This window comes from Salvelinus fontinalis, chromosome 19, assembly GCF_029448725.1.
Source record: "Salvelinus fontinalis isolate EN_2023a chromosome 19, ASM2944872v1, whole genome shotgun sequence".
In the NCBI taxonomy this organism is placed as follows: domain Eukaryota; kingdom Metazoa; phylum Chordata; class Actinopteri; order Salmoniformes; family Salmonidae; genus Salvelinus; species Salvelinus fontinalis.
In genome coordinates, this window is record NC_074683.1 from 2,430,858 (window position 1) to 2,446,103 (window position 15,246).

Genomic DNA, 15,246 nt, shown 5'->3' on the forward strand with positions numbered 1-15,246 from the left:
ATAGAGGGAGTGGGACAGCGTGATAGAGGGAGTGGGACAGCGTGATAGAGGGAGTGGGACAGCGTGATAGAGGGAGTGTGATAGAGGGAGTGGGACAGCGTGATATAGCGGATGGGACAGCGTGCTAGAGGGAGTGGGACAGCGTGCTAGAGGGAGTGGGACAGCGTGCTAGAGGGAGTGGGACAGCGTGCTAGAGGGAGTGGGGCAGCGTGCTAGAGGGAGTGGGACAGCGTGCTAGAGGGAGTGGGACAGCGTGCTAGAGGGAGTGGGACAGCGTGATATAGCGGATGGTACAGCGTGAAATAGCGGATGGGACAGCGTGCTAGAGGGAGTGGGACAGCGTGCTAGGGGGAGTGGGACAGTGTGATAGAGGGAGTGTGATAGAGGGAGTGGGACAGCGTGATATAGCGGATGGGACAGCGTGCTAGAGGGAGTGGGACAGCGTGCTAGAGGGAGTGGGACAGCGTGCTAGAGGGAGTGGGACAGCGTGCTAGAGGGAGTGGGGCAGCGTGCTAGAGGGAGTGGGACAGCGTGCTAGAGGGAGTGGGACAGCGTGCTAGAGGGAGTGGGACAGCGTGATATAGCGGATGGTACAGCGTGAAATAGCGGATGGGACAGCGTGCTAGAGGGAGTGGGACAGCGTGCTAGAGGGAGTGGGACAGCGTGATATAGCGGATGGGACAGCGTGCTAAAGGGAGTGGGACAGCGTGCTAGAGGGAGTGGGACAGCGTGCTAGAGGGAGTGGGACAGCGTGCTAGAGGGAGTGGGACAGCGTGCTAGAGGGAGTGGGACAGCGTGATATAGCGGATGGGACAGCGTGCTAGAGGGAGTGGGACAGCGTGCTAGAGGGAGTGGGACAGCGTGCTAGAGGGAGTGGGACAGCGTGCTAGAGGGAGTGGGGCAGCGTGCTAGAGGGAGTGGGACAGCGTGCTAGAGGGAGTGGGACAGCGTGAAATAGCGGATGGGACAGCGTGCTAGAGGGAGTGGGACAGCGTGATATAGCGGATGGTACAGCGTGAAATAGCGGATGGGACAGCGTGCTAGAGGGAGTGGGACAGCGTGCTAGAGGGAGTGGGACAGCGTGATATAGCGGATGGGACAGCGTGCTAGAGGGAGTGGGACAGCGTGCTAGAGGGAGTGGGACAGCGTGCTAGAGGGAGTGGGACAGCGTGCTAGAGGGAGTGGGACAGCGTGCTAGAGGGAGTGGGACAGCGTGCTAGAGGGAGTGGGACAGCGTGCTAGAGGGAGTGGGACAGCGTGCTAGAGGGAGTGGGACAGCGTGATATAGCGGATGGTACAGCGTGAAATAGCGGATGGGACAGCGTGCTAGAGGGAGTGGGACAGCGTGCTAGAGGGAGTGGGACAGCGTGCTAGAGGGAGTGGGACAGCGTGCTAGAGGGAGTGGGACAGCGTGCTAGAGGGAGTGGGACAGCGTGCTAGAGGGAGTGGGACAGCGTGCTAGAGGGAGTGGGACAGCGTGCTAGAGGGAGTGGGACAGCGTGCTAGAGGGAGTGGGACAGCGTGCTAGGGGGAGTGGGACAGCGTGCTAGAGGGAGTGGGACAGCGTGCTAGAGGGAGTGGGACAGCGTGCTAGAGGGAGTGGGACAGCGTGAGAGAGGGAGTGGGACAGCGTGAGAGAGGGAGTGTGATAGAGGGAGTGGGACAGCGTGATATAGCGGATGGGACAGCGTGCTAGAGGGAGTGGGACAGCGTGCTAGAGGGAGTGGGACAGCGTGCTAGAGGGAGTGGGACAGCGTGCTAGAGGGAGTGGGGCAGCGTGCTAGAGGGAGTGGGGCAGCGTGCTAGAGGGAGTGGGACAGCGTGCTAGAGGGAGTGGGACAGCGTGATATAGCGGATGGTACAGCGTGAAATAGCGGATGGGACAGCGTGCTAGAGGGAGTGGGACAGCGTGCTAGAGGGAGTGGGACAGCGTGATATAGCGGATGGTACAGCGTGATATAGCGGATGGGACAGCGTGCTAGAGGGAGTGGGACAGCGTGCTAGAGGGAGTGGGACAGCGTGCTAGAGGGAGTGGGGCAGCGTGATAGAGGGAGTGGGACAGCGTGCTAGAGGGAGTGGGACAGCGTGCTAGAGGGAGTGGGACAGCGTGCTAGAGGGAGTGGGACAGCGTGATATAGCGGATGGTACAGCGTGAAATAGCGGATGGGACAGCGTGCTAGAGGGAGTGGGACAGCGTGATATAGCGGATGTTACAGCGTGATATAGCGGATGGGACAGCGTGCTAGAGGGATTGGGACAGCGTGCTAGAGGGAGTGGGGCAGCGTGCTAGAGGGAGTAGGACAGCGTGCTAGAGGGAGTGGGACAGCGTGCTAGAGGGAGTGGGACAGCGTGATATAGCGGATGGTACAGCGTGAAATAGCGGATGGGACAGCGTGCTAGAGGGAGTGGGACAGCGTGCTAGAGGGAGTGGGACAGTGTGATAGAGGGAGTGTGATAGAGGGAGTGGGACAGCGTGATATAGCGGATGGTACAGCGTGAAATAGCGGATGGGACAGCGTGCTAGAGGGATTGGGACAGCGTGCTAGAGGGAGTGGGGCAGCGTGCTAGAGGGAGTAGGACAGCGTGCTAGAGGGAGTGGGACAGCGTGCTAGAGGGAGTGGGACAGCGTGATATAGCGGATGGTACAGCGTGATATAGCGGATGGGACAGCGTGCTAGAGGGAGTGGGACAGCGTGCTAGAGGGAGTGGGACAGCGTGCTAGAGGGAGTGGGGCAGCGTGCTAGAGGGAGTGGGGCAGCGTGCTAGAGGGAGTGGGGCAGCGTGCTAGAGGGAGTGGGACAGCGTGCTAGAGGGAGTGGGACAGCGTGCTAAAGGGAGTGGGACAGCGTGATATAGCGGATTGTACAGCGTGAAATAGCGGATGGGACAGCGTGCTAGAGGGAGTGGGACAGCGTGCTAGAGGGAGTGGGACAGCGTGATATAGCGGATGGGACAGCGTGATATAGCGGATGGGACAGCGTGCTAGAGGGAGTGGGACAGCGTGCTAGAGGGATTGGGACAGCGTGCTAGAGGGAGTGGGACAGCGTGCTAGAGGGAGTGGGACAGCGTGATATAGCGGATGGTACAGCTTGAAATAGCGGATGGGACAGCGTGCTAGAGGGAGTGGGACAGCGTGCTAGAGGGAGTGGGACAGCGTGCTAGAGGGAGTGGGACAGCGTGCTAGAGGGAGTGGGACAGCGTGCTAGAGGGAGTGGGACAGCGTGCTAGAGGGAGTGGGACAGCGTGCTAGAGGGAGTGGGACAGCGTGCTAGAGGGAGTGGGACAGCGTGCTAGGGGGAGTGGGACAGCGTGCTAGAGGGAGTGGGACAGCGTGCTAGAGGGAGTGGGACAGCGTGCTAGAGGGAGTGGGACAGCGTGCTAGAGGGAGTGGGACAGCGTGAGAGAGGGAGTGGGACAGCGTGAGAGAGGGAGTGTGATAGAGGGAGTGGGACAGCGTGATATAGCGGATGGGACAGCGTGCTAGAGGGAGTGGGACAGCGTGCTAGAGGGAGTGGGACAGCGTGCTAGAGGGAGTGGGACAGCGTGCTAGAGGGAGTGGGACAGCGTGCTAGAGGGAGTGGGGCAGCGTGCTAGAGGGAGTGGGGCAGCGTGCTAGAGGGAGTGGGACAGCGTGCTAGAGGGAGTGGGACAGCGTGATATAGCGGATGGTACAGCGTGAAATAGCGGATGGGACAGCGTGCTAGAGGGAGTGGGACAGCGTGCTAGAGGGAGTGGGACAGCGTGCTAGAGGGAGTGGGACAGCGTGCTAGAGGGAGTGGGACAGCGTGATATAGCGGATGGTACAGCGTGATATAGCGGATGGGACAGCGTGCTAGACGGAGTGGGACAGCGTGCTAGAGGGAGTGGGACAGCGTGATATAGCGGATGGTACAGCGTGATATAGCGGATGGGACAGCGTGCTAGAGGGAGTGGGACAGCGTGCTAGAGGGAGTGGGACAGCGTGCTAGAGGGAGTGGGACAGCGTGCTAGAGGGAGTGGGACAGCGTGCTAGAGGGAGTGGGACAGCGTGATATAGCGGATGGGACAGCGTGCTAGAGGGAGTGGGACAGCGTGCTAGAGGGAGTGGGACAGCGTGCTAGAGGGAGTGGGACAGCGTGCTAGAGGGAGTGGGACAGCGTCCTAGAGGGAGTGGGACAGCGTCCTAGAGGGAGTGGGACAGCGTGATATAGCGGATGGTACAGCTTGAAATAGCGGATGGGACAGCGTGCTAGAGGGAGTGGGACAGCGTGCTAGAGGGAGTGGGACAGCGTGCTAGAGGGAGTGGGACAGCGTGCTAGAGGGAGTGGGACAGCGTGCTAGAGGGAGTGGGACAGCGTGCTAGAGGGAGTGGGACAGCGTGCTAGGGGGAGTGGGACAGCGTGCTAGGGGGAGTGGGACAGCGTGCTAGAGGGAGTGGGACAGCGTGCTAGAGGGAGTGGGACAGCGTGCTAGAGGGAGTGGGACAGCGTGCTAGAGGGAGTGGGACAGCGTGAGAGAGGGAGTGGGACAGCGTGATATAGCGGATGGGACAGCGTGCTAGAGGGAGTGGGACAGCGTGCTACAGGGAGTGGGACAGCGTGCTAGAGGGAGTGGGACAGCGTGATATAGCGGATGGGACAGCGTGCTAGAGGGAGTGGGACAGCGTGATATAGCGGATGGGACAGTGTGATAGAGGGAGTGGGACAGCGTGATATAGCGGATGGGACAGCGTGCTAGACGGAGTGGGACAGCGTGCTACAGGGAGTGGGACAGCGTGCTAGAGGGAGTGGGACAGCGTGCTAGAGGGAGTGGGGCAGCGTGCTAGAGGGAGTGGGGCAGCGTGCTAGAGGGAGTGGGACAGCGTGATATAGCGGATGGGACAGTGTGATAGAGGGAGTGGGACAGCGTGATATAGCGGATGGGACAGTGTGATAGAGGGAGTGGGACAGCGTGATATAGCGGATGGGACAGCGTGCTAGACGGAGTGGGACAGCGTGCTACAGGGAGTGGGACAGCGTGCTAGAGGGAGTGGGACAGCGTGCTAGAGGGAGTGGGGCAGCGTGCTAGAGGGAGTGGGGCAGCGTGCTAGACGGAGTGGGACAGCGTGCTACAGGGAGTGGGACAGCGTGCTAGAGGGAGTGGGACAGCGTGCTAGAGGGAGTGGGACAGCGTGCTAGAGGGAGTGGGACAGCGTGATATAGCGGATGGTACAGCGTGAAATAGCGGATGGGACAGCGTGCTAGAGGGAGTGGGACAGCGTGCTAGAGGGAGTGGGACAGCGTGATATAGCGGATGGTACAGCGTGAAATAGCGGATGGGACAGCGTGCTAGAGGGAGTGGGACAGCGTGATATAGCGGATGGTACAGCGTGATATAGCGGATGGGACAGCGTGCTAGAGGGAGTGGGACAGCGTGCTAGAGGGAGTGGGACAGCGTGATATAGCGGATGGTACAGCGTGAAATAGCGGATGGGACAGCGTGCTAGAGGGAGTGGGACAGCGTGCTAGAGGGAGTGGGACAGCGTGCTAGAGGGAGTGGGACAGCGTGATATAGCGGATGGTACAGCGTGATATAGCGGATGGGACAGCGTGCTAGACGGAGTGGGACAGCGTGCTAGAGGGAGTGGGACAGCGTGATATAGCGGATGGTACAGCGTGATATAGCGGATGGGACAGCGTGCTAGAGGGAGTGGGACAGCGTGCTAGAGGGAGTGGGACAGCGTGCTAGAGGGAGTGGGACAGCGTGCTAGAGGGAGTGGGACAGCGTGCTAGAGGGAGTGGGACAGCGTGATATAGCGGATGGGACAGCGTGCTAGAGGGAGTGGGACAGCGTGCTAGAGGGAGTGGGACAGCGTGCTAGAGGGAGTGGGACAGCGTGCTAGAGGGAGTGGGACAGCGTCCTAGAGGGAGTGGGACAGCGTCCTAGAGGGAGTGGGACAGATACTGTTCAGTGCATGGCGTGATAGAACGCATACAGGTTGTATGTTAGCCTTTGTATTATTGATGTCCTTCGTGTCCGTGTCCTTCTCTCTTTCTCTCTGTGTGTGTGTGTGTGTGGGGGAGGCGGAGGGGGGGGGGGGGGGGACGCAGCATGGTCCTCTGAATTTAAGATGTGTTGAAACGATTTGGTTTCTGAGGTGTGTGTGTGTGTGTACGCGCTGCTTGCGTGCGCTTGTGTGTATGTGTTTGTGTATGCGGGTATTGTGTGTGTATGTAGTGTGGGGGGCTGCTGTGAATATAAGATGAGATGTATCTGGGGGAAGCACCTTGCGGTACATATGAGGGTGTTTGCTACGGATTCTGCATGGATACTAGGCTCAGATAAAGGATTATTGTTTCCTAGGGGCTTTAATGTCCTCGAATTTAACCCTTTATGTGGCGTGGAAAGTCTGCACGCGTTTGTGAGTCTGCACGCGTTTGTGAGTCTGCACGCGTTTGTGAGTCTGCATGCTTTTGTGAGTCTGCGCGCGTGTTTGAGTCTGCGCGCGTGTTTGAGTCTGCTCGTGTGTTTGTGTGAGTCTGCGAGTTTTTTTTGTGTGCGTCTGCGAGTGTGTGTGAGTCTGCGCGTTCGAGTCTGCGTGTGTGTGTGAGTCTGCGCGTGTGTGTGTCTGAGAGTCTGCGCTTGTGTGTGTGTGTGTGTGAGTCTGCGCGTGTGTGTGTGAGTCTGCGCGTGTGTGTGTGTGTGAGTCTGCGCGTGTGTGTGTGTGAGAGTCTGCGCGTGTGTGTGTGTGAGAGTCTGCGCGTGTGTGTGTGTGAGTCTGCGCGTGTGTGTGAGTCTGCGCGCGTGTGTGTGTGTCTGTGTGTGTGTGTGAGTCTGCGTGTGTGTGTCTGGTCCTGTCATGTACCTTTCTGCAAGTGGTAATTCTTCTCTGCATGTTAGTGAATAGAATATTGTAATGCCTTGCTATTCAATTTAGATGATCAAATCTTGATGGCTCTAATGCTATGATCTCAACTGCAGGCAATTGAACCCTCATTTAGATAGATGATACCCTTGTATTCCAGCCCATTATAGAAGCTGCATGTTAGGTTAGCTTCTGTATGACTCTTGTTAATGTGTTCAAGCAATGAAAACCCAATCTTGATGTGATTTTCTAGATAACGGGTAGCTGTAGACTCATAGTGGGATCCTCGTGATTCGAGATGACTGTGGGGTTATGAAGAGTCTGCTCTAGAAGGTGAACAATTATTGTTTTTGAAATGATTACCAATCAAACATGGAAAATTAATTGCTATGACTATAAATCACACACACACATACACACACACACACACACACACACACACACACACACACACACACACACACACACACACACACACACACACACACACACACACACACACACACACACACACACACACACACACACACACACACACACACACACACACACACTCACACCTCAACACTCCTCATCTGCCCTTTGACCTAAGCCTGAGGTGGCTCATCAGGGAACTTCTCTCCCTCATGAGTTTCCAGTGCTATTTATAGAAACACACTCCAGTTTCCCTAGGCAACCATCCTTCATCCCCTACAAGCACACACACGCGCGCACACACATACACTCTCTCTCTATGTAACCCTGCAGCATCAGGTCAATCTAATCCTAGAAAAATAAGGGGTCGATTGCAGGGAACAGGCAGAACGTAGCGCAGTGCTACACATTACCACCGGATTTCTTAAAGTGCAACTAGCGGGAGATAACATGCACCCCGCGTGTTAAAGCAAACTTGCATGCAACGAAAAACCCACAAGAATAAATCAGCAGATTAGTTCACCTCTAGTTGTTACCAGAGATACTGTATATAATGACGAGATGGTCTTGTCTCCACTCTAACAATGGGAGGCGTTGTCCCAAAGGCGGGAAGGCTTGTTCTGCTTGGTCTAATTAGCCAGCTATATCTAACAAGACACACACACACGCAAACACACACACACCCACACACACCGCAACACACACAGAGTGGTCAGTGAGGTTAGTGTGTGACGTACACAGGTGTTTCTTTTATCCGTCAGACAGACAGAGAGCCGCTGTTTGTCTGTCTGTGGACACATCCGTTCTTTTATCACGACATGATTTATTCATCCACAACAACACCATTACAACGCACAACGGCAACAGTCACATCGCAGGGAAAAGCAGTTGGATCTGCACTGAACCCGTGAAGCTGTAACTGTCCATGTCTCCTAATGGAGAAGACAATATAGCTGACAAATGGCATCAGTCTTATTCTTTTACATGTCATCATGCATTATAGTTACTGTAGATTTCTTGCAGAAAATACTGCTCTAGTACAATGGTGTGTGTGTGTGTGTGTGTGTGTGTGTGTGTGTGTGTGTGTGTGTGTGTGTGTGTGTGTGTGTGTGTGTGTGTGTGTGTGTGTGTGTGTGTGTGTGTGTGTGTGTGTGTGTGTGTGTGTGTGTGTGTGTGTGTGTGTGTGTGTGTGTGTGTGATCTAACGGCTATGTTTCCACTCCTGGTAATGGGCTCAGAGCCTCAGATGCTGCTGGTCCACAGGGCAGACAGACCTGGACACAGCTGCTGAGATGCAGGGAAGGAGGGATGGATAGCACAGGGAGGGAGGGATGAGTGTGGGTGGGCACTGTGACAGAGACTGGGTAATTATCAGGTGAAAATATACAAATAGATCTAAATTGGTGTATGCGTGCATTTGTGGGTGTATGCATGTGCGTTTTGTTAGAAGGCGTTTTAGTGTGTTGTGTGGCACTTTTTTTGTGTTGGAGGTTTTTTGTTGCAGTGTTTGTGTGTGCGTGTGTGTTACGGTCATCTTTATTAGAAAGTGTTTGTGTGTGTTGCTGCGTGTTGCTGTGTGGACCCCCTGCCTCGAGTCTCCCAGCACTGAATCCTTGTCAGCCGTGTTAACACCCCCTCTATCGCTACCTAAAAGGACAACAGCGAGAGGAAGAGGGGGATAGAAAGAGGAGAGAAAATGGTTAGGGATAAAAGATAGGAGAGGATATAGAGAAGACCGAGAGAGAGAAGAGAAAGAAATAAGGCAGAGGGAGAAAAGAAGAGAGGAGAAAGAGAAGCGATAGAAGATAAGACAGAGTGATGAATAAGTGATGAATGTTGAAAGGGTTGTGTCTGTAATGTCTGTCTGTCTGTCTACTGGGAGCCTCTCCCTCCCTCCCTCCCTCAGCCTGGAGAGAGAGGGAAAGAGAGGAGGAGGAGGGGGCGATGGGCTCTCGGCCTTTACCAAGGCACTCCGCCTGTCACCTCGCCTCAGACTCAAAACAGAGGGAGTGTGAGCGGGCAGACAGAGAGAGAGAGAAGGGAGGGGGGATAAGTGATAAGGGAAAGAGTGAGGACATGTTTGAGGGGGCTGAGAAAGAGAGAGACAGGGCAAGCTAGCGCAAGGAAATGTTGCGGGGAAAAAGAACGAGAGCGAGGCAGATCGTGAGCGCCTAAGAGAAAGAGGGAGAGAAAGCGAGGGAGGGGGCTTGTCCTCACTCCCCTCTTAAAGACGGAGAGCGGATCTCCCGCCGGCTCAGAGGCTAGGCAAAGGAGACGTCCGTACACTCATCATCCTTGTCTCTCCATCTCTCTATCCATCTATCCATCCATCCATCCATCCATCCAGGTGATCACTCCATTCCGCAGGCTCATCCTCTGTGCGGAGAACAGGAAAGAGATGGAGGACTGGATCAGCTCGCTGAAGTCCGTCCAGTCCAGAGAGCATTACGAGGTAAGACCCGATCCATTCCCTGTTCTCTATAGCAACAGATCCACTGCCTGTGTGAGAGCGGGAGAGAATAAAAGGGGAGGCATGGAGAGAGGGGGAAGCAGATAATTGGGAAAAGGAGAGGAGATGGAATGGGAAGGAGAGAGGTGGTATGCAGGGTGTTGTAGAAAACAATAGATCTTTGATCTGAGCATTGGTTTACTGTGGAGGCTTATGATGATGTCAGTTTCTGCTGTTTAGATTAGCAGTTATTTTGCCGTTATATATTGTTGTAATATTGCTATGTTTCTATTGTTTATTTTGGAGATGTGTGTGAGTGGCAGGGTAGTGTAGTGCAGGGTAGCACAGGGTAGCACAGGGTAGTGCAGCATAGTGCAGGGTAGTGTACTCAGTCGGTCCCGTGCTCTGTAGCGTGCTGTGGACTGGAACATCTATTTCACCCACTAAGGGTGGTCGTGGCTGCCCAGCTCACAGGAGGCATACACACATGCACACGCACGTACACGCACACGCACACAAACAGTGTTGTATATACAGGCAGGCTTAACAGGTTTTTACCAGCTAGTGTCTGTCTCCTCTCTCCTTACTCTCTGTGTTGTCTTCCCTTACAGAAAAAACACGTGATTTCACATGTTAAATTTCTACATGTTTTGCAATCATGTGAAATCATGTGAAACCATGTGGTTTTTAGAACACTTCACATGATGATATTTAACATGAAGTTTCACATGTGGATTTTCACGTGGTCACATAACCTTTCACATCTGAAACCATGTGGCTTTGGAACACATCACACGTGATGATGTTTCAAAATGTTATTTCACATATGGCTACATTTCACATGAGATTTCACAGGTGATGCCCTGCAAACAAAAATGTGTCATTTGGATGTCCCCGACACCTCCCACAATTATAGGGTTTACAATTTACATATTTGACACACTTTGACATATACTAAATGACCAAAAGTATGTGGACACCTGCTCGATCGAACATCTCATTCCAAAATCATGGGCATTAATTTGGAGTTAGTCCACCATTTGCTGCAGCCTCCACTCTTCTATGAAGGCTTTCCACTAGATGTTTGAACATTGCTTCGGGGACTTGCTTCCATTCAGCCACAAGACCATTAGTGAGGTCGGGCACTGATAATGGGCAATTAGACCTGGCTCGCAGTCGCCATTCCAATTCATGTCAAAGTTGTTCGATGGGGTTGAGGTCAGGGCACTGTGCAGGCCAGTCAAGTTCTTCCACACCGATCTCAACAAACCATGAAATGGTGACAAACCATGAAACCAACTTTGTGCACGGGGGCCTTGTCATGCTGAAACAGGAAAGGGCCTTCCCCAAACTGTTGCCACAAAGTTGGAAGCACAGAATCGTCTAGAATGTCATTGTATGCTGTAGCGTTAAGATTTCCCTTCACTGTAACTAAGGGACCTAGCCCGAACCATGAAAAACAGCCCCAGAACATTAGTCCTCCTTCACCAAACTTTACAGTTGGAACTATGCATTGGGGCAGGTAGCATTCTCCTGACATCTGCCAAACCCAGATTCGTCCGTCGGGCTGCCAGATAGTGAATCGTGATTCATCACTGCAGAGAACACGTTTCCACTGCTGCAGAGTCCAATTACGGAGAGCTTTACACCACTCCAGCCAATGCTTGACATTGCGCATGGTCATCTTAGGCTTGTGTGCGGCTCCTCGGCCATGGAAACTCATTTCATGAAGCGCCCGACGAACAGTTATTGTGCTGACGTTGCTTCACTCGGGAGTGAGTGTTGCAAACGAGGACAGGCGGTTTTTACACACTATGTGCCTTCAGCACTCAGCAATCCCATTCTGTGAGCTTATGTGGCTTACCACTTCGTGGCTGAGCCGTTCTTGCTCCTAAACATTTCCACTTCACAATAACATGATTTACATTTGACCGGGGCAGCTCTATCAGGGCAGAAATTTGACGAACTGACTTGTTGAAAAGGTGGCATCCTATGACGGTGCCACGTTGTAAGTCACTCTTCAGTAAGGCCATTCTACTGCTAATGTTTGTCTATGGAGATTGCATGGCGGTGTGCTTGATTTTTATACACCTGTCAGCAACGGTTGTGGCTGAAATAGCCAAATCCACTAATTGGAAGGGGTGTCCACATTCTCTTGTGTGTGTGTGTGTATGTATATATATATATATATATATATATATATATATATATATATATATATATATGTATATGTGTATATGTGTATATGTGTATATGTGTATATGTGTACATGATTACATTGTTTATGTTTATTTATATAGTAATTATTTATATAGTAATTATTACTCAACATGTCCTCACCTGCGATTTGAAGTCATAACCTGTTGTTTTACGGCATTCCGATCTTCCTGCTACGCCACCATGTCTGTGTCAATAACACATTTCACCTTTATTCCTACACTTTGGACTTCAAAGTAAATCTCAGCTTTGTTAAAAATACACTCAAGAAAAGCTATTATATTAATCACAGTTATTCAGGAGTAACATTAACACGGTGCATTCGGAAAGTATTCAGACCCCTTGACTTTTTCCACATTCTGATACGTTACAGCCTTATTCTAAAATTGTTTTAAATACATTTTTTCTCATCAATCTACACACAATACACCATAATGACAAATGATACAATTTTTGCAAATAAAAAAAATTATACCTTATTTATATAAGTATTCAGACCCTTTGCAATGAGACTCGAAATTGAGCTCAGGTGCATCCTGTTTCCATTGATCATCCTTGAGATGTTTCTACATCTTGATTTAGATTAAATTGATTGGACATGATTTGGAGAGGCACACACCTGTCTATATAAGGTCCCACAGTTGACAGTGCATGTCAAAGCAAAAACCAAGTTATGAGGTTGAAAGAATTGTCCGTAGAGCTCCGAGACAGGATTGTGTCGAGGCACAGATCTGGGGAAGGGTACCAAAACATTTCTGTAGCATTGAGGGTCCCCAAGAACACAGTGGCCTCCATCATTTTTAAATGGAAGATGTTTGGCACCACCAAGATTCTTCCTAGAGCTGGCTGCCTGGCCAAACTGAGCAATCGGGGGAGAAGGGCCTTGGTCAGGGAGGTGACTAAGAACCCGATGGTCACTGACAGAACTCCAGAGTTCCTCTGTGGAGATGGGAGAACCTTCCAGAAGGACAGCCATCTCTGCAGCACTCCACCGATCAGGCCTTTATGGTAGAGTGGCCAGACGGAAGCCACTCTTCAGTAAAAGGCACATGACAGCCCGCTTGGTGTTTGCCTACAGGCACCTAAAGGACTCTCAGACCATGAGAAACACAATTCTCTGGTCTGATGAAACAAAGATTGAACTCTTTGGTCTGAATGCCAAGCGTCACATCTGGAGGAAACCTGGCACCATAGTTGCGATGAAGCATGGTGGTGCAAGCATCATGCTGTGGGGATGTTTTTCAGCGGCAGAGACTGGGAGACTAGTCAGGATCGAGGGAAAGATGAACATAGCAAAGTACAGAGAGATCCTTGATGAAAGCCTGCTCCAGAGCGCTCTGGACCTCAGACTGGGGCAAAGGTTCACCTTCCAACAGGACAATGACCCGAAGCACATAGCCAAGACAATGCAGGAGGGGCTTCGGGACAAGTCTCTGAATGTCCTTGTGAGGCTCAGCCAGAGCCCGGACTTGAACCCGATCAAACATCTCTGGAGAGACCTGAAAATAGCTGTGCAGAGACGCTCCCCATCCAACCTGACAGAGATTGAGAGGATCTGCAGAGAAGAATGGGAGAAACTCCCCAAATACAGGTGTGCCAAGCTTGATGCGTCATACCCAAGAAGACTCGATGCTGTAATTGCTGCCAAAGGTGTTTCAACAAAGTACTGTAAAGGGTCTGAATACTTATGTAAATGTGATATTTTTCTATTGTTTATTTTTTTTAAATTGTTAATCATTTTGCTAAAATATCTGAAAACCTGTTTTTGCTTTGTCATTATGGGGTGTTGTGTTCAGATTGATAAGGTAAGAAAACGATTTAATCCATTTTAGAATAAGGCTGTAACGTAACAAAATGTGGAAAACGTCAAAGGGTCTGAATACTTTTCGAATGCACTGTATACCCCACAAACATTAGACAACTACACAGGAAACCCTCAAATTTCTGAAATAAGTCATCAATGATGATAGAATAGTCAGATTAACCTAAGAGCAAATATGTATAGGTAATGAATAGGTAATGGTAATGAATGGTAATGTATAGGTAATGAATCTGTAGAGCACTTTGTGGCGCAGCAGAAAAATCAGTGTACCCCAAATCCAGGTTGGTTGAGAGCTAAAATCCCAGGTGGGGTCATATTGAAAATTCAGCACTAAGTGACCATGTCAAATATAATTGTATTGATTAGAGATGTTTACACTATTTAATCTGAACAACGTACCACTTACCTTAAACCTCCATACCATTTCATTACTTTCCTGACAAATAAACACTTGTGAAATGTGCATTTTCACATGTGCAATCACACTTTTGTGATATCACATTTTCACATGTGGAGCTGAAATATCCACGTGTGAAAACAAGAGACGCGAGGCCAGTTAGTTGTTCACGTGAAACCATATGTTCACCTGTATTAAAATGTGTAGTTTCACATGTGAAATGTGCAGTTTCACATGTGAAAACCTTCACATGTGAAAATCGAATTTGCGGTTTTACATGTGAAAAACGTTCAAACGTCACCTGTAGTTTCATGGTTCCACATGTTGAAACTTCTTCATCTCCATCTTGTCACATTTGTTTCACATATTTTCACATATGATGTTTTCACATATGCAGTTTCATATTAGTACATGTTGCTTTTACATGTTGACACATGTTATCACATTAACTTCACATAAAATCACGTGCTCACATGAGATTACATGAAACGTGATCACATGTCAAATTCAGCCGTATCCTCTCTAACGAACCAATTCATGTTATTACAATAAGAGTGGCTCTTTGATATTCATGCTTAAAAACAATCATTCAAAAATCTCAATTTAACAAACATCAAGATGATTATAACAGCATTGCCGTCTAGAAATGATCCTTTAGAAATTGTTTTGCCGTGACAAGAAACATATTACTGTTGATAGTGGTTGACTGCAATGCTTGTCTCCAGGTAGGTAAAGAATATACGGTAGAGTGCCAGCACTGCATATTAATGCCTTTGATTTGGGAATGAAAGATGATATAAGATCGTTTCCAACTCTGCCCCCTTTCCTCTCATCTGCAATGCAGTAGCACCCCAGAGCAATAGAGTAGAGCTACAGATTCAGAAAACTATACTCCCATGTTGGAACCACCGGTTACAATTCTAATAGGGCGGGAAGGATAGATGGTATGTTTGTCTGTGTGGTATGAATCCAAAAGCTTATGTTAAATGGATAATGGGACATTTTGGTAATGAAGTGCTTTTCCTAGTTACCCAGAGTCAGATAATATCTCTGTGTGCAGTTTGAATGTAGTTTCTGAGCCATTGCTAAATGATTGTCTCCAGGAACAACTAGCTAGCTCCTCTC

At 50.8% G+C, this 15,246-nt stretch overlaps 1 protein-coding gene across 9 annotated transcripts in view; it reads left to right on the forward strand.

Moving 5' to 3' along the window:
• Positions 1–15,246, forward strand: part of dgkh (diacylglycerol kinase, eta) — an 81,750-nt gene that overhangs the window by 30,451 nt on the left and 36,053 nt on the right. For 8 of the 9 annotated variants that reach the window (XM_055870346.1, XM_055870347.1, XM_055870344.1 and 5 more), the window contains one exon: positions 9,584–9,688. In XM_055870346.1, the coding sequence (XP_055726321.1) occupies positions 9,584–9,688 (105 nt within the window). Of the gene's footprint in view, positions 1–6,691; positions 7,157–9,583; positions 9,689–15,246 lie in introns of those variants that run through there. The other variant, XM_055870350.1, reaches the window with a different exon arrangement.